This window comes from Hyaena hyaena, unplaced genomic scaffold (assembly GCF_003009895.1).
Source record: "Hyaena hyaena isolate Hyena2069 unplaced genomic scaffold, ASM300989v1 scaffold_29, whole genome shotgun sequence".
Classification (NCBI taxonomy): Eukaryota; Metazoa; Chordata; class Mammalia; order Carnivora; family Hyaenidae; genus Hyaena; species Hyaena hyaena.
Genome location: NW_024080661.1, coordinates 506,100 through 524,580, shown reverse-complemented (window position 1 = coordinate 524,580; position 18,481 = coordinate 506,100). Strand labels below are relative to the sequence as shown.

Sequence of the window (18,481 nt, the reverse complement as noted above, 5' to 3'; positions counted from 1 at the left end):
CTGCCCTGCCCGCCTTGGGCTCGTGGGCTGCCCCTGCTGTCTTTGTCTGTCTCTATCCTCTCTCTCTCCTGGGGTACTGATTCCTATATTACTCCAGTCCCATGGGTAAGCCCTCTTGTACCCTCCTCTGGGGGTATACCACCCCTGGGGGCCCAGTGGAATTCCTGACCTGTCTGCTGTCTCCCCCCTCCCTCCATCCCCACCTCCAGCCCTCCATCCCCATTCTCAGCCATGAACATGGTAGAGAAAAGGCCTTAAAGGGGCTTGGCCTCTTACAGGCACTTGGGAATCCCCCTCCCCTCCCAATCATATGAGCTGTGATCCCCTACTCCTCCCCCACCTCTGACCCCTCCCCCCTCACTCTAGGTGATGTGGGGTGTGTATGTGTGTGTTTCTCTGCGTGAATGTGTGAGCAAGTACATGTGGCGGGGCAGGAGCCAGGGGACTCAGGAGCGCCACGCACCTGCTCTAGAGAGGCAGCTGTCCCAGTCCCTGCTTTGGAAGTGGGGGACAGGGCCCTCTCCTGGGGGCCATTGGTGCTAATGAGGGGGATGGCCTTGATGTGGGTGCTTAGCATGCCTCCCCCAGTATTGGCCCGGGGCACTAGGGCAGGCGGGGTGGGGCAGCAGGTGCAGTATTGGTGGGAGGAGGGACTGCTGGGAATGGGCCAGGCCAGGACAAGGGGGTGCCAGAGCCATGACCACTCCCCCACGCCCACCACCCGCCTCTCCATCTCAGTATCCCCCCCCCATCACTCAGAACACACATACCTCATCCAGCCTCCTCCCTGCTCAGCCTTGGGGAGGGTGGGGGTGGAGGAGCCCCTACTCCTTCCCCTGGTGGCGGGTCTACAGGGCTGGGAGAGGGCGGGGCGTGTGACACAGACACCGTCCATAAGGGGGACAGTAATTCCTGCCCGGGATCTCCTGGGTGAGGGAGGGGGCACTTCCCTGGAGGCGCTACTGAATGTATGAGAAGCTGGTGCTGGGGTGGGGGGAGGGGGGTTGTGGCCAGAAACAGGGAAGGAGGTAGGTCCTTTCCCCAGGGAGGGGAGGGGGACCGGTAGGGGTGACTTGGGGGGCTCCTACTCCTGCCCCACGTTGACAATCAGTATGTCTGTTACGTGCGATTTTTCACCCCGTTGTGTTTTGGGTCAGGATTTTAAAGAAAGATATTTTTATGGTAATTGTTGCTCGTCTATTTTACTATATATTTATGTAATAAATATATGATGAAAATAACCCCCTCGGGCGCCCCCCCTTAGACTTGTGTGCTGTTTCCCTGTATCCTCCCATCTGCTGGCAGACTACTCCCCCCACAAACTGACCAGATGGAGAGGTGTGCCCCAGCCTTGGCAATATTTCCACCCCCACCCCCAAAACGAGCACACACCACAGAAGCCAGCTCAGCTGTGAACTATTGGATTTGAGACAGGAATAGAACAAATCGGGGGGCTAGAGAATAAGCGGGGGTGGCGGGGGGGGGAGAGTGATTTAAATAGGGGAGGACGGGAGGGTCAGTGAGGGGGGAGGGAGACAGTTATTTACAAGAAGGCTCGGGGGGCCAGAGGCTCATCTTGGAATATTTTATAACAATATAAATAAGATTCTGGTTTGCTTTTCCTTTTCGTCTCGTAAAGGAGAGAGAAGTGCAGAGTTCGATTCTGTACAAGGGGGCAGCGGCAGAAGGCCGGCCGGGCGGGTCACTGGGCGTCCACCCGGAAGGACAGCAGCTTCTCGGAATGCATGTTGTTCAGGGTCCGCAGGTCCGGCAGCTTGAGCAGCAGCTTGGTGAAGCGGGAAGTCTCCGAGGGCCGGTTCTTCAGCACCAGAGCCCGAAGAGCCCGCAGCAGCGTCTCCTGGAGCTGCTCCACAGAAGCGGAATTCTCCATGCCCGAGCGGTCTGTGGGGAAGACGACAGCAGTGAGGCAGGCTCCCCGAGCTCCTCTGAGGAGGAACCGGAGGAGGTCTTCGAGAAGGAGGAGGAGGAGGAGGACATGGCCGCCGCCAGTGCAGCCTCTCCCTGAAGCCCCTCGGAGGGCCCACGGGGAAGGAGGAGGAGGGGAGCGCAACTCCTTCTCCCAGGCCTCTGCCCCGAGAGCAGGAGGCAGCTGAGAGCTGGGAGCACGGGCTCAGCAGGGCTGGTCACCTCCCATCCCACAAGGCCACTCTCCTTCCCTGAACAGGCCAAACACGTCCAGGCTCCCTTGCTTTTTGCTCTGTAGTTCCCTCTGCCTGGGATGCCCTTCCCCCTCTCTGCCTGGCAATACCTTACTTGTCCTTTGAGGCCCCACTCAAGTGTCACCTCCTTCCCCAGCTCCCCCAGGCAGAAATAGTTGTCTGTGCTTCCAAAGCCCTTGGTTCATGCTTCTACTGTGACACTTATCTCACTGTTTTATAATTAGTCGGGCATGAGTCTGTCTCCCCAGCTAGACTGTGTCTGAATCATGTCTGTATTCCCAGTGCCCGGTGCAGGGCCTGGCATAGAGTAGGTACTCCATAAAAGGTGTGTTGAATTGAACTGCGTCCGCCTCCTCCCCCCCACCCCCCACCCGGGGTCAGGCTCAGGCAAGAGCTTGACCTACCTGCAGAGACAAGCACCACCGCGGTGAAGAGGCCCAGCTCCTCCTCGGTAAGCGCCAGGGAGTTGAGCTTCTCACTGAAGTCAAACATGGCATTGAGCAGGTCCCCCATGCCCATGGCTCCGAGTTCCTGCAGGCTGTACGTCGTGCGGCTCAGGAACATCACTGTCTGGTCCTTCACGTTGAACAGCGATGCAAAGCGCACCATCAGCACCTAAAGGAGAGGGGACAGGGACCGTCACCCTGGGTGGGGTGGGAGAAGCACTTAACCACATTGGCCCTAAAGTTTTCCAAAGGGTTTACTGGTACCGCCTTAGATTTCTCAGGAAAGGTGGGGGAGGGGTGGGGGAGAGATGGAAGGATCGGGAACATCACCCTGGCTTTAATATCCAGCAGGGCTGAAACTGAGTCTTAACTTTGTCACTACCTGTGACCTTGGGCAAGGTCACAAAAGCTCACCAAAGTTCATTTGCTCCTGCCTAGAACGGGGGTAGCAAAGTGCCCTAAGGGGTTATTTTCAGGTAATGGGATGTGTCAAGACCCCAGCTGAGACTGCAAAAGTCCCAGCCAACCCGAGGCAGGAGGAGAAGGGATTCTGCCCCCTCCTTCAGTGGTCAGAGTCTTACAGGACAAAGATACTGGAGTTCCAAAGCCTTTCAGAGCCCCTCCCTACCCCAGATACCAAGTCTTTCTGCCAGATCCTTCCCAAGGTCAAGAGCAGGGAGCACAAAGGGTCACTCACCTCAAAGGTTCCCGCCTTAAGCAAGGTGACCTGGTCGTGCTGAGAAAGATCACGGAAGCCGGGGATGTGCTTGGCAAACTCTACCACCTCCCGCACAGCAGGCGTGAAGCTCATGGAGAAATCCTCCCAGATCTCTTGCACGGTTCTCCCACTGCGTCCGTGGGGGTACATGTTCATGGGACATGCCTGGAGGAGGAGGGGATGTGGGGAGGGGAATTATCAACCAGACTGGCTCAGGGAGGTTCCCCCAGCAGGGCTGGACCCCAGCTTCTGCCCAGGCTAGGGGCTGTGGCCCTGGAGAATGGGTCTTCTAGGTAAAGGAGAATCAGGTGCCAGGTGGAGATCAGGGATTTGCAGGCAGTGCCCTTACTGCAGGGCTGAGCGTCCTCCCCCAGGAAGAGGACATCCCCACATTAGCCTCCGGGCACACCCAGCTGCCCTATGCTAAATCGAGTCTCCCAGGCCCCCTGCCCACCTCACCCCCAGTGCCCTCACCAGCAGAACATTCTTGGAGTTGCCCTGCCGTGGACTGTTGGCAGGTGCTTCGCCTTCTGGGGCTGGGTACACATGGGTGGGGCACAGACGGTGCCCGTTGCTGTTGGGCTGCTGGCAGCTGTGGTGGGTAGGGCCAGGGGGCCAGGCGGGAGGGTAGGAGGAAGCCTGGCGTAAACCATTCAGGGCCTCATTATGACGCTGGGCAGCCATAACGTTGTTGTCATTGGGGACAGGCGGGCAGCCCTGGCTTTCCCAGCAATGTGGAGTGGTGGCTGGAGAGCTGCCAGATGCACGGTTGGCATTGAAGTTGCCAGGTGAGGTGCCCAGCTTGTCATGGGCATAGGTGAAGATTTCTCGGTGGGCCCGGGCCACCTGGGAGATCACATCCTCCATTGTGGGCTCAGGACTTGGGGATCGGGGAGGCGTCAGCTGTTGTGGGAACTGGGAGAAGCCCACCAGGGGTGAAGGGGCCGGAGCGGGAGGTGGTGAGGGGCCCATGGGGCCGGGAGTCGGATGCTGGGTGGGCGAGGTCTCCAACTGGCACTGGCTGCTCAACTGGTTGTTGGCCAGGTTCATGGCGCTCTGCATCTCGGCAAGCATCCGCTGCTTCTCTCGCTTGGGGATGCGCCCAAAACGCACAGCTGTGACAGGATGAGAGCAGCGTCAGGAAGTTCTCCTACACACTCACACGCTTCTCTTCCTTCCTTCCTCTTGAAAGGGCAAGGCCCTGAAGGCTTGGGATTCCACATCAAAACTAAAACCAAGGCCACGCCCCTCAAGGAGGTTTTCCAAGTAGGGACTGCCGTAGGAGGTGACCCAAGGAACGAAGAGTAAAGAAGTATGTTTATCCAAGAAGATGCAAGACGGGCATCCCTACGCAAAGGAGACCCACAATCTGACATCTGACGTGTCTCCACTGGGACTTTTTTAAGGGAGGGATTAACTCAAACTCTGGGTGGAAGGAAATGAGGGGGGGGGGACGTCGTGGGAACGCTCTGCGGGGCAACAGTGCTGCCTTACCATCTCGAGACATGCCCACGGAGAGACACTTCTTGAAGCGACACTGCTGGCAGCGGTTGCGATTGATGCGGACAATGGAGCAGTTTTCATTTTTCAGACACCTTTTGTACTGGATGTTCTGCTGGATGCTCCGACGGAAAAAGCCCTGGAAGGACAGGGGCATCTGGTGAACATCTCCATCCAGGTCAGGCCTATGCGTCCGGGGAGATGAGGTCATACGTCTCTGCCCTTACCCCCAACCTGCCTCACCTTGCAGCCCTCACAGGCATGCACGCCATAGTGGAAGCCCGAGGCAACGTCCCCACACACTTTACACAGCAGCACCATGCCATTCAACTCTGTGGGAAGAGAGGGGCAGCGGGTGAGCAGGAGGGCCGTCTGGCCAGAGATGTGGAGGTTTTCTGGGCCGGAGATTCTAGGGGGAAAGCTGAGGAGCTCCTCCAGAATCCAGACTGGGCTGGATAGCGGTTGGTGCAACTCTAGGAGAAACCCCTGAAGGCCAGGGTAGGCCCTGGGAATAACCGTGTCGTGCGAACACAAAGTCCCAACCTAGGCCTGGGCGCCTTCCCCCAAATCAGCTGGAAATGTACGCACTGGTGATGTTGCTGGTGCTCTTGCTGGGGGACACTCGGCTGCTATCTTCCAGGGCCACTTGTAGACCCCCTGGGGGGCTCCCATTATAGAAGGAGGAGGATGACGATGATGAAGAAGATGAAGAAGGGGAGCCATCGTCACTCAAGCTGGGTGGAATGCTCCCAAAGGAGCGAGTTGGGTCCTGAGTGAGGGAGCCGGTGGGTGACGGCGGGAAGTAGGCAGGGCAGCCTTGAGTCAGAGACTGGAAGCTGCCATTCGAGCTGTCACTGTAGAGAGACTCGGGGCTGGTGCGGCTTGGGGAGGAGCCGCTGGAGCCAATGTAGGTGATGACACCACCTGGCAGGAGAACACAAGGGAAGGGGGTGTCAGCGCCACGTATCTTTGCCACGTATCTTTGGTCCCAGGGCACCACCCCTGCTCATCCCGCATCTACCTCCCACTGCTGCGTGCTCAGAAGGTAACCGCGGAACCCTTAATCTTGGCAGTCCCAGGAAGAGCCACAGTAAGCAACTCCCCAACACAAACCAGATACCACATGGCCAACCGACACCCCAGGACCCTCAGCTTCTGCCTTGGGTGTGAGGTGCCTCCCTAGAGGCGTGACCTCTCCAGGCATCTCATACATGTACCCCCCTGCCCTGGAAGCCTTCCTTGAGAATACAGACTGCAGCTAGCTAATGACTTAATCGTTAGTAGCAGACCTGAGGATGCAATGAGCAGCTGAGACCCATTCAGAATGCCCAGTTTCACCCCCCAAAAAACAGCTGCCTATTTTAACACCAAGACCATTCCAGGGATAAGACTATGTGGGGCAGGCTAGCCAACACTGAGGAGAGGAAGGTCTTACAAGAGTAAGGCAGTCACATTCCCCCCCAACTGGAAGCCATTTCTCCAAAGGTACTGAAGGTACTGAACCTGCCCAGGCTGGTGCCCCTGGCCTCCAAGAGCAAGTGTCACTCCGCGTCCGGGAAAAGCTGAGCAATGCCCGTTGCAGGTGGTGGACATGAAAAACAAATTGTCCAGCCTAGGGCTTAGGAATTTCCCTTCCAGATCTCTCAGCCAGGTGACAACGACCTTGGCTCTCTGGCCATTCGGGGACTTAGGCCCTCTGGTTACACTGTCAACCAGGTGGTTGTGTTCCCGTGGTATTAGCAGAAGAAAAGGTGACCTGCCTGCCACACCTTTGCCAAGTACCTAGCTTGGCCTGCCACGGGTGGGGTGGGAAAGGGAGGATCCTAGGACACGTGTGAGCCGACACAAGCCATGTCACCGTGTATCCAGAGGCACATGTCTTGCTCACCCACTGACACACACTGACTGGGCAGGGCAACCCTAAAATAGCTCAAGGTTGGTCAGGGTGAACCCAGCTCCCAATAAAATAGTTGCACAACAGGTCAGCTCCTACAGTTTCAGGGCAGAGGTGGGGGGGATGGCATGTTATTTGGTGGCAAATGAACTTGACCTAGTTCACCCATCCCCAAAAAGGGAGTAAGACTTTCATACAAACATGACTCTAACCTGGAAGTGAGGGGCATGCTCAAAAGAGCCTAGTTCTAGATCTAGATCTATCAGAACCAAGTTGATTTGTGACCTGGAGGAAGTTACCTCCCCTCTCTGGGTCTCAGTTTTCTTTTCTGTGACACACACAAAGAAGACTTTCAGTTATGATTCTGGGATGTAGCTGTTCTGGGGACGTCCTTGCTGACAAACTGCTACTTGCTTGGTGGGGAGTTAAGACAGTGTTTGCAGGAGTAAGAGATGCTCCAGGAACGGGAAGAATTTGGAATGTGGCAAAACTGAGTCTAAAGACAGTAAAATGAAGTAGATGCAAACAGAATAAAGAGCAAAGGCAGGAGGAGAAGCGTGGCTAAATGTGAGGTACCACTGAGGAGTGTAAACACGAGGCCCTGAGAGGTCAGGGATAGCTCCATCTTACTCTGCTTCAGTAAAGGGGAGAAGGTCCCCCCTCCCTCCCGCCCCAGGCAGGCGGACAGGAAAAAGAGGCAGGCGGGGGCGGTGAGTCAGCCCAGCTTCACCCAGATCTTGGCGGGGCGGGGCGGGGCGGGAGCCGGGCCCTCAGCCGGCCTCACGTCCTCACTCCACGTGTGCCTCCTGCACGTGGCTCCCCAACGAGGAACCCCGGAACTCGAGGACCCGCCCTCCGCTTCCCGTCAATCGGGAGCACCAGCCCCACCCCCGCCCCGCCCCTCCTGGGCCTCCGGGTCCAGGGCTGGGCCCCAAACGCCAGCCCGGCCGGGGCAACTGAGGGGAGGAGAGAAGGGAACACGCGTTGCCGAGGCGACCGGGGGGGGCGGAGCTCATTATGTAACGGGGCCGGGAGGCAACAACCAATGGGGTGGCGGCCATGGCTTCTGCTGAATGAAAACAAACGCAGCACGTGGGCCCGGCTCCGCAGCCATGTGAGCCCTCAGGGCCTCCCGGGCGCTGTGGGTGTCCTCCCTGGGGCCGAGCACCACTCGGCTGGCTCCTCAAGTGCCGCTCCCTACTGTCACTGAGGATTCCCCAGTGAGATGCGACCCATTCCCCCAGCCCCTCCTGCCTGGAGCCCCTGTCGCCCCACTGCTTTTCAGGTTCCCTTGAGCTTGCAGGAACTAGGGGAAGAGGAAGAGAGGAAGGAGGGGGTCCTCTTTCCGAGAAGGTCAGGCAAGCCACAGCTGGGGGGGGAGGGAGGGGGAAACAGGGGCGTTTGGGGCACTGCTCCAAAGCTCTCAGTCCCTCTAAACTGTGCGTCTTACCACACATACCCGATCTCCATCTCCTCCTGCCCGGGATCCGAGTCCATCAGGCTGAAAGGAGCTTTGGGACTCTGAGAGGTGGCGGTGGGGAGCCTCCGGGCACATTCCCAGAACGAATAACTCGCTCTAGAAATCCCAGCCTATGGTCCCCATTATGCTAGCAAATCCCCAGACCGAGAGCGTCCCCAGCCCCTTAAAAAGTTCCTCTTGTTCTAAGGCATATATGGAAGTAAAGAGACAGTGCCAAAGGATGAAGACAGTAAAGGAATCTCAGTACCTGTGTTATTGTTGGAGTCCAGGGTCGTCATGTCTTCACCGGCTGAGAGCGGTCATTCAAACTGGACCTTGACACAGACTGAAGGTTGCAACTGCTGCTTTCGCCCCGTGGACACTGAGGGCGGGGAGTGGACCCCACAGATCACAAGCAAGATCCGAGGCACCCTGCAGCAAGGTCTTGGGGTGGCCTGACTGCAGCCCTGCAGAAGGGTAGGACGCAAAGGCAACGGAGGTCTGCTCTGCATGGGAAGAGCAGAGTGTGGGGGAGGGGGAATCACCCTGCTGTAGTTCTTCTAGCTGGAAGGTAGCAAGGAGGATCGGGTCTCTGCAGCGCACCGGGTGCCACTGCCTGACGGCTCCCCAGCGCTGCAGGGTAGCGAATCTGGAGCTCCCGGTGCAAAAGTCCCAGAGGGAGAGAGGTTGCAGTCAGGAAGTAAGTAGATGATGGGGAGAAACGGGGCACCCAGGCGCAAAGAAGCGAGACGTGTGCCCTGCTACGTTCCCTCGGCAGCAATATTTCACTCTGCCAATCTCAGCCGCCTTTTGCCCCAGCCTTTTTCCCTGGGACAGAGGGCTCTGCGCAGGCGCCAGCAACCCAGGGTTCCCGGGCCGCACGCGGCACTGGAGCAGGTACCATGTGATCCCAGGGAGCGCCTCGTGCCCCAGTGACACACTTTTCCAGCAGCAGGCACGTTGAGCTCCGTGCGCCTGCGTAACGCCGAGCCTGTCGGGATTTGTAGTCCACTGGCAAAGTGGGCGGACTGCGTACATTTCCCCCTTTCTGCTTTACAAAAGCGGTTGCTGGGATCGGGGAGGAGCTAAGGGCCGGGTCGGGTGGGGTGCACTGAAGAGTCTGGGTAGCGTGTTTGGAGAGCCTGTATGGCAGAAGCATGTGAATTCCTGGGGAGGGACTGGCAAGCTTGGCTGCTCCCAGGGAGATCAAAGTTAACAGGCTCTTTCTGCAAACCTTGCAAACGTGAGGGCTTCACGTGATTGCCGGACTGACCTCGCCCTGAGGTTACTTGTGACACAGGGAGATATGACCGGTAGGGGAGGGAGATATCCCCAAAGTCAAGAGCTTAAGATGAATTTCTCCTGCAGGGCCAAGTCCAGGGACCCAATGGAAATGTGACCCCTTTTTCCTTTTACTCTCCTTAGGGAGAACACCCCTAAGGGAGGAGGAGTTGCCATGCGGGTGAGGCTGTCTCTAGGGACTCCCTGTCTGCTTGTATGACACCATCTCACTCATTCGAGGTGACTTTGGGGTGAGTCATTTCCTTTTGTCTGGGAAATAAAAAGGACCAGGGAAGGGAACTTTATGGTGAAAGTGCTTTGAGATCTTAAAGTAATGGGGCTGAGGTGAGGCAGGGGTCTGGGGGCAGAGTGACTTCCCCACCACCACCACCAGTGCTTGAGTGCAGCATGTAGATCCCACAGAAGGGAACTCAGGAGGGAATACGAAGATTATCTTCACCACCACACCCCTTCCTCAGTATCCTTTCCTTAGTAAGAGGAAAATGAACCTTAGAAGAAGTAGGTGACCCAAAGTAAGACATTCATTCCTGGTTCCCTCTGCCCTCCCAAACATCAGGGAGATGGGCAGACACACAGGAAAACACTGAACAGGGGTTAGAAATGGCCCCTTCAAAGCAGCAGTTGCCCCACTGGTGAAAACAGGTCTCTCCCGCTTGAGGACTTGGACTGTGGGGAGAAATGGGGGCCCCTTCTCCAAGCAGCCCAGTGAGCCTGAGCCACCTGCTGCTTCCTGCTAATTCCTCCTCTGTCCCAGTCCTTCAGAGGGAGGGTTTTCCCTGTACAGGAAGCTCTTCCCCACTTGTTCACAGACAGCTCCCGGAGCAGCACTGATGGGCGCCTGGAAACATGACAGTCAGCAAAGAGGTAGAGAAAAGGAGGAGTGTGGGTGCCAAGGAAGGAGGAAGCTGGGTAGTGAGGAAATGAGCGAACTGAGAGGAACTGAGAGGGCCGTGAGGTTGACTGAGAGGTGACTGAGTAGCTGGCCCGATCACTGACCCTTTGACTCCTGGAAGATGCGCTCCCTAAAAGGGGCTCCTTAGAATGGTCTGGGCTTTTGTTTTATTCCCCTGCTCAGAAACGTGGGAGAGAAAAGACAGTGGGCGCTTCCCTGGCCTGCCCTGGCCTTCTGGCCCAGAGCTGGGAATCTGCAGCACAGCGTGGGAGAGACTGGGAGGGGCTAGAACAAACGGGGAAAGAGGCTTTTCAGGAAAACTTGGTTGTGAACCCAGCCTTCTCCCCTCCCCCGTTCCTGTTGGGCTTTGGAGGGAAAGCTCTCGGAGGTAAGCCGCCTAGTCCAGGACTGAATTCTCTCTGAGCCCTTCCTGACTCTTCATCAGAACCAGGGCCAGGGCTCAAGTATCTGCCAGGGCTGGATTCAAAATCAGGGCTCTGGGCGTGACCTCTAGTGCCCCAGCAGCCCCAGCACCAACACCAGCATATTCCCAGTTGTCCTGGGCCCTCCCTGAGGCCCACAGCTCTGTTCTTTGCTTGTGATCCCATCCACCCCCTGTTCTACTTGTTGGTCTTTTCCCCTATAGGGAAAGGGCCAGGGGTCAAGACTCTCTCCCTGACGTTGCAGCCAGTGAGAGGGAAGAGGAAGCAGAGGCAGAGAGAGCTGAAATTCAGTCAGCCTAACTCTTGGCAAGGAGCTGGGTTGTTTTGCAGTCTAAGTGAGGTATGAAGGAGGAGGCTGGGAGGGAGGAGGCTGGGAGGGAGGAGGCAAAGGAGGGGGGGGTTACCTCTGCTCCCTCCTTCCTCTGCAGCACTTCTTATAGGGCCCCCTTTCTCTTCCCTGACAAAGAGGTCACTTTGGGATATTTCTTCTACAATCGGAGGGAAGGATATAGAAGAATCAAGAGGCAAGACTCTTCCGTGGTTCCAGAAGCTTCTAGCCTATCCCCCCTGTTCTTCTCTTTCTGTCAGCAGCTACTGGGAGAAAGACAGAAACCTATGGGACCTAGAGGCACCAAAGGGAGGGAGAAAAAGCTGAGTTGTCTGGCCTTTGGAGACCCAGACTAGAATCTAGCTTTGGCCTCTCTTTGACCTCAACCTTGACCTTAAGATAACAGGTGCATTTCAACACAGCCTCCCCTCTTGCCAGCCGGACATTCCAGCTCACTTCTACACACACACACACACACACACACACACACACAGATAGCCACATACATATACTGTTCTGCCTATAGCCAAATTCAGTCCAAGAAGGAACTGGACTCTTAATAAACAGTGCTTAGACTAGAACTGTGTGGAATGGATGCATATTGAAGACCCGGCACAGCAAGGCACAGCCTGGCTCCATGTTGCACACACTTCTACTCAGATTTCTCAGAGTCTGGGATTCTGGGGACTGACCTCACCATTTGGGGGCAGGACTGGATCTTGTGTGTGAGTGTATGTGTTCCCAAATATGTCTTTAATTCTCCTGGATTTCTTTGGACTAGGGGCGGTGGAGAGTAGACAGCACAGAGAAAGCAGAGGAAGGAAAAGGGATCAAGAGCTCTAAAGTCTAATCAGAGTATGCACGTGAGTGAGAAACTGTACGTGTGAGTGTGTAAGTGTGAATGGTGTGAGTGTGCATAGATGTGTGTGTTTGATCCAGGATCTGTGCTCGTTGCCCAGTGTCTTGTTCTGGGTAACAGGGCAATGCCTGTACTAATCCTGTGTGGCCTAAATCTTAGGCTGACTGCTTGACTGACTGACTGAGGGTGGGTCCTTGCTGGAAACCAGGTCAGACTTCTGTAGGTGCCTTCCCTTCCCCCTCCTTTCTCACCAAGCAAACCATTGCCCAGGGAAGTAACTTCCCTGCCTAGGTGATGCAAACCTGGGTCAGAAACCCTGGGGATGCCCCAGAATCAGGGAAGTAGCCATGTACCTGGGAGAGACTCATGCCTTGCCCTCCTAGAATCTTTTCCTATTCTCCAAAGGGCCAGCTGGCTTTTCTTCACCCACCCAAAGCACTGATATCTTGGGGAGAATTTCAAGAACATGGCACAGGAGGCTCTAAGTCTCAGCTGATTTGTTCTTTGGGGGAACTGGAGAAAGAGAGGGTGAAGCATGGTCCAGGGCTGGGTTCCATGGATGTGTTTTGCCTCAGATTCTATCCTTACCTCACTACTCCTTTCTCCAAGGAGAGGAAATAATAAGCATGTATTAAGCATCAACTGTATGCCAGGCACTGTGCTAAGTGCTTTATATATATTATCTCATTTTATATACATATTGACACAGTATTGCAGGTCTCATTCTTATCTTAGAGATAGGGAACCTGAAGCTTTGAGACATTTGTTAGCTTGACCTGGGAAGAGGCAGATGCTAGCTGATTTGTCTTAAAGCTGTATTTAGAGTGAAACACAGCAGATTGAGAAGATGTCACTTCAGGGGGCACCTGTTTGGCTCAGTCATTTGAGCATCTGACTCTTGATTTTGGCTCAGGTTATGATCCTGGGGTTGTGGGTCGAGCCTTGCGTCAGGCTCCACACTGAGCATGGAGCCTGCTTGGGATTCTGTCTCTCTCTCTCTCTCTCTCTCTCTCCCTCTGTCCCTCTCCCAATCGTGTGTGCACGCATGCACATTCATGCACTCTCTCTCTAAAATAAAAAAAATAAATAAAAATAAAAGAAGATGTCACAACAAAAAATGGAGATTTTTGGAGAGGCTAAAGCTCCCCCAGCACTCTCTTGCAACTACCACTGTCAATGTCACAATGAAGACAGGAGTGTTGGAAATCTGACCCCAGGTCTGAGGATACAACTGTTCCCACTAGCAAGACTGCCCTTCCTGGAGAGAATGATCACTTCGACTGAAACACAGACACATCTGAGCAGCAAGCGCATCCTAGTGTTTCCTAAGCAATAATGCTACTTGGAAGTGTGGGGTGTCAACCATAAGAGACACCTGAAGCTGCCCTGCCCTTGTCCCCATAAGTACCTCACTTTCCCAGAGCCACATTTCCTTTTCCCTTATACTCTCCCCTCTCTCCCTCCCACATTCTCCTTATGTGGCTGTAAAGGTAGACAGGGGCCAGGATAGGGTACAACAACAGATAGCAAACACATTTCCACATAGACTGCTATGGAGGCGAGTCACTGAAGCAGGCAGCTGAGCCCTCTTCTCGACCTCGGACTTTGGGATCCACGGCTGGTGACAAGGGGAGGGGGGAGGGAGGCCAGGGCCCTTTAAAGCACCATGGTGCTTCCTTCAGGGGATGCATTAGGAGTGGGTTGGTTCATATAACTTCGTATGATGACAGATGGTATCTATGCATATTGCGGTGAGCACTTTGTAATGTATATAAATGTTGAATAACTGTGTTGGAAAAAATAGTAATAAAATAAAAATTTTTAATTAGAAAAGTGAAAAAGAATAGGGCGCCTGGGTGGCTCAGTCGGTTAAGCGTCCGACTTCGGCTCAGGTCATGATCTCACGGTTCATGGGTTCAAGCCCCACATGGAGCTCTGTGCTGACAGCTAGCTCAGAGCCTGGAGCCTGCTTCAGATTCTGTCTCTCTCTCTCTCTCTCTCTCTGACCCGCCCCTACTCACGCTGTCTCTCTCTCAGAAATAAATAAAAACATTAAAAATTCTTTTTAATGAAAAAGAATGGATTAGTTCAATGAGAGTGAGGAAAGCCTCTAAAGAAGTTGTGTACAAAGCACTTAGGAAACAACATCCCACTTCTCCATTTATCTGCTTGGGTAATGTGCACTTCTAAGTACAGCCCTTCGAAAGCCATCTACCATCCTAGGCCAATGCTTCTGTAGTAGATACTTTGGGGAACCGGAAGCAGGGTTCTCCTTTCAGAGACCAGGATTCCATTCACATCACAAGATCCAGGAGGTGCATGGGCTGTCCTTGGCAGGGGAAGACTAGGTCTCAGAGCACCCTCTTTCTGGCATGGGGGTCCTCCCCCTGGGTTAAGGGGTGGTGGCATCCAGCACATGCCATGCCAAGGCCAACTGTCCAACTTTTGCCATGTTGTTGCTGGAGCCTACTAGTGCTTTTCTCTTCTAGGTCCAGGTCCTGCAAAGGCCTGCTGTCTGTCCTTGAGCCTCTGTAGGATGAAGACGCAGGGAAGTGTGTGTGGCCGGGCGGAGGGTGGGGGAGAGTGGGGGGGGGGGGGAATTTCCTGTGTTCCTGCCTCCGTTTCCACCTCTTACCACAAGCTTTAGCTCAAACTCTCTCTTTAGCCAATGTCTCCCCATTCCTTGGGCCACTGCAGATCTCCATGTAGCTGCCCAGGAAGGCCAGAGGCTCATGACAGTCCTCGTGAGCCGGATGGACCTCGGAGGAGCGATGGCCTGGGCAGACGTTAGGGGCCATGTGTAGCTTCTGGGAGGCTTATATAAACACTGGCTGGGATGGGGAGGGAAAGGGGGGGGTGTGATGGGCTGCCCAGGAAAAAAGCAACCCCCGCCCCTCCAGCTCAGCCTGCATGGAAAGAAGGAAAGCTCATTTTCCCTCCTCCCATGCTTTCCCTCTCTCCCCTGGTCTGCAGCTGTGAGTTGGGCCGGAAAGACTGCAGTATCTTGGGGGAGGGGTGCAGGAGAAGGAGAGGATGCGACTTTGCGAATTTGGGATCCCTCCCCTTCTTCTAAATTGGGTGGGGTGAAGGGGGGAGAAGCAATTTGCCAAAGAGATTTTCAATGCCACAGGAAGGAGCTTTGGCTCATTAGAATGCGCAGTTTGCACCCTGAAAAAAAAAATCTGTGCTGGTTGCAAAAATGCAGACGTGTGTAGGGGCCCAGCAGAGATTAAAAAAAAAACAAAAACGCTAGCTCTGCAATGCAGGATCTGCGAAGTTTTGGTGCGATGAGGAAATGTGGGTCGTGCTCGCTTCATTTGCTTGTTCCTGGTAACCTACTGTCCGCCTGACTCCAGCACGGTCTCACATCCCAGCTAGAGGCGCTGCTGCTCAGAAATGGGGTCACGGGCAGGGGGCCGGAGCAGAGGGCAGAAGTGGGGGTTTGGGGTTAGTCCTAAGAGAAGGCTGGGAGGGCCAGGTGGATGGGAGGGGACACTTCCCTAAAGGATGGGAACTGAGCTTCTCTTTCACACTAGCGTTTGTTCTCCAGCTGGACGGGGGTTAGTGTGAAGTTCTTCCAGATCCCCCCACCCCCCAACCCGCCCTCAGCTCCTCCCTATCTCCAATTGGCAAAGGGACTTTCCCTTTCCTGTCCCACAGACCACTGCTGCCGAAAGAACCCTGATTGTGTTCCTGACCCCACGAGGCCCTGAACTCTCTTTGTTCTAATCCTAGAATGGGCACTTGCTGCATCTCTGTGTGGCATCCTCCTTCCTAGAAAGAGGGGACCAGGCAGCCTGATTTGGGGAGCCCAGGCTGCAGAGAAACCAAGTCTGAGCTCCGGGCTGACACTGGCACATCAACTCCAAGGGTAGCGTGGCCACTCTGCGCTCTCGGCTTGGGGAGGCCCCTTTGTTCACCTGGGGCCTAGGGCTCTGGGCTGTATAAACACCAAAGGGGGTGCCTGGGAGGAGAATATGCCTGGGGAAACCTTGTTTCTTTCCTGGGTATTTGCTCCCCCAGTGGCTCAGGAGAGACAAAAAGAGGCAGAAGCAGGATAAAGAGCCCGGAGATAAGGAGAAGGGAGCCTAGTGCCCTTTGGCTCCTTCCTCATCTTCTCTCCTGTTTCTCTGGCCCGCGGAGGACAGGGCCCAGGGTGTTTGTGCCGGGCGAGGCTCACGCGGGCTGCCGGGTCACATGGCCTGGGCATGTGCAGCCTGCTCCATTTCTACCACAACAACTCGCTCATAAACAGCCGGGCTGCTGCGGCGGTGGTGGCGGAGACATGTGCAAGCGAGGGGGTGGGGCACGTGGCCCTGCCCGAGCCAAGGAAAGGCTCTCGCTCAGCACTGCCTCTCCCCTCCCCACGCTGGTGCTGCCTCGCCACAGGAAATTCCTAGTGCTCCTTTGCTGCTGCTGCAAAACATGTTTTTGGGAAGTGACTTTCAACAAGGATGGAGCCGATAGACTATTTTAAACGACATAGAAGAGATAATCAGTCCGACACAGACTTCTTCTCGCCCTTGCACTATCTTTCTTAGATCGATCCCTGTACATGTTGGGGTTGAGGGCTGAGCAGGAGTCACGTGTTTCCAATTCTCACCTGTTTCTTCCTCTTAAACTATGTAATGTTGGAAACTAACCAGATCCCCATGGTGAGCACTGGGGCGACCACCCTAAACGCAGTGGTTCTCAGGATCCACTGGTGGTCCAGGATCAGTAGTGGGGTCAGCATCACCTGGGAGCCTGTTAGGACTACAAATTCTCAAGTCCCATCCCAGGCGGACTGAATCAGAAACTCTGGCAGTAGAGGCCAGCAATCTGGGTTGTCACCAGCCCTGCGGGTGACTCAGATGCACGCTCAGGTCTGAGAAGCACTGCTCTGAGGTCTTTATCCCTTAGCAGTCAGTCCTGCAGGATTTAGCCCAGGATCTGGGGAATGCCCACCTTCCCCTTTTGTGCTTCTTCATCTAAGTTTAGCTGGAGAGCACGGCCTGATTCAGTTTGACTCAGTATAAAAAGTGTTTATCGGGTGCCTACTGTGTGCGAGGATTCTGGAAGTGAGAGCAGGTAAATAGTAGGAGGATGAGGGACTGATCTCTGAAAAGGGAGGGAAAGATACTAGGGAAGAATAAAGGAAGTGAAGGCAAGGGTGGTAATTATTATATCCTTTCTCCATCTTACCTACTTTTCTCCCTGTCCTGAGGCTCCTATTAGAATGGTTAATTGTGGTTTAAATTGGAGGTAGATAAATTGGAGGTAAAAAATTGTGGTATTGAGGTTGGAGGTAGAAACTGGTCCCTTGTCTATTTTTGCTGGCCATGGGAACCCCAAGCTAGTCAGAGCCATAGGTCCTTGACTCCCCATGCATAACTAAGAGAACATGAGCGCGCGCGCGCGCACACACACACACACACACACTCCTGGGGATCTCAGAGACAGGGGTAGGGAGGGCCAAGAAAAGGAAAGAGGTCCCAGAGGGTTGGAAGTACCCCAGGCAAAATGAGTTTAACAGATAACAAGCAGGAAAAGTCTTTCAATGGGGGAGGGTGGGGACAATTCTGGCCTACTGCAGCTTCCTGAGACCCAGAAACTGTGACCAGAGGAAGCAGAGGGTCTCCACGGCAAATCACAGAGGCTCCTGAGAATGAAACCTGCGCCAAACCAAAGTGAAATGGGGGACTGGACATCAGATCAGAAGGGCTCCCTTTCAGAGGCAAACAGAACAAGGGTGAGGCATGGCCCCTCTCCTCTGGCCTTTTCTCCTCCATCACACATTGCCCCTTAGGACCAGAGCTCCCATTATGGTCTCAAGCATGACTCATTGACTCCTGGCCTCTCCCTGCTTCACTTTTTGACGAATATGCTTTCCTCTGGTTCTCACAGAGACCTTTCTCTCACTTCTCTCTGCAAGGGTTCCTCTCTGTGCCTGAAAGGCTTTGGGCTCAAGGAGCAGACAGCCCTGCAGGCTCAGCCGCAGTGACCTACATCGGCTCTCCCCTAGGCCCTGGGTGTGGGGGCTGAGGTTTCAAGATAGGAACTTGGGAATCTGGCACAGGTCTGCAGATGACGTCAGGGAGACAGGCTGCAAAAGTGGCACTGAGGGACCGCAAGGCAGGGGGTACTGCGGGACTGAGTTCTCACTTTGTATTTGTGGACAACAGCAGAAGACAATCCAAACCTCGAATACTAAAACATTTCTGGGCAGTGACCCTTTGGATAGGAGCCAGAGGTCTCTGACAGGCCTGGTCTGTATTCACTAGATTTGGAAATGGTTTCTGCCTGCTCCCCATTCTTGCTGAACCCACCCCCGTCTGCTGCAGCTGGCTGGAAAGATTACCTTGGCCTTGATGTGGACCAGTGAGTTCAGATTTCAGCTGATTTATTTCAGGATATGAAGGCTGAGTAGAGGTGGTTAGATACACAGAAATCCACTCCCAAGCTTTACTATATAGAGACC

The 18,481-nt window shown here is 54.8% G+C and overlaps 1 protein-coding gene and 1 long non-coding RNA gene across 2 annotated transcripts; one reads left to right on the top strand and one right to left on the bottom strand.

Annotated features, from left to right (window-relative positions):
• Positions 1-1,399: 1,399 nt before the first annotated feature.
• Positions 1,400-9,087, bottom strand: NR1D1 (nuclear receptor subfamily 1 group D member 1). The gene is made up of 8 exons (XM_039227716.1): positions 8,466-9,087; positions 5,433-5,768; positions 5,088-5,176; positions 4,839-4,983; positions 3,819-4,459; positions 3,324-3,509; positions 2,585-2,795; positions 1,400-1,902 (listed from the first exon to the last, which is right to left on the bottom strand). Exons 1-8 carry the CDS (start codon positions 8,494-8,496, stop codon positions 1,703-1,705), a joined length of 1,839 nt encoding a protein of 612 aa, XP_039083647.1. The 5' UTR covers positions 8,497-9,087; the 3' UTR covers positions 1,400-1,702.
• Positions 8,591-12,924, top strand: LOC120229009. The gene is made up of 5 exons (XR_005527650.1): positions 8,591-8,674; positions 9,623-9,729; positions 10,309-10,363; positions 11,038-11,174; positions 11,301-12,924. It is a non-coding gene; the product is annotated as an uncharacterized LOC120229009 (long non-coding RNA).
• The last annotated feature ends 5,557 nt before the right edge of the window (positions 12,925-18,481 follow it).

Excerpts from the sequence above, each read along its gene's own strand:
- NR1D1 (XM_039227716.1), bottom strand. The coding sequence starts at position 8,496 with ATGACGACCCTGGACTCCAACAATAACACAG. Across the intron at positions 5,769-8,465 it reads GGACTCCAACAATAACACAG|GTGGTGTCATCACCTACATT; the intron begins GTACTGAGATTC and ends TTCTCCTGCCAG. Across the intron at positions 5,177-5,432 it reads GAGCACCAGCAACATCACCA|AGTTGAATGGCATGGTGCTG; the intron begins GTGCGTACATTT and ends CTCTTCCCACAG.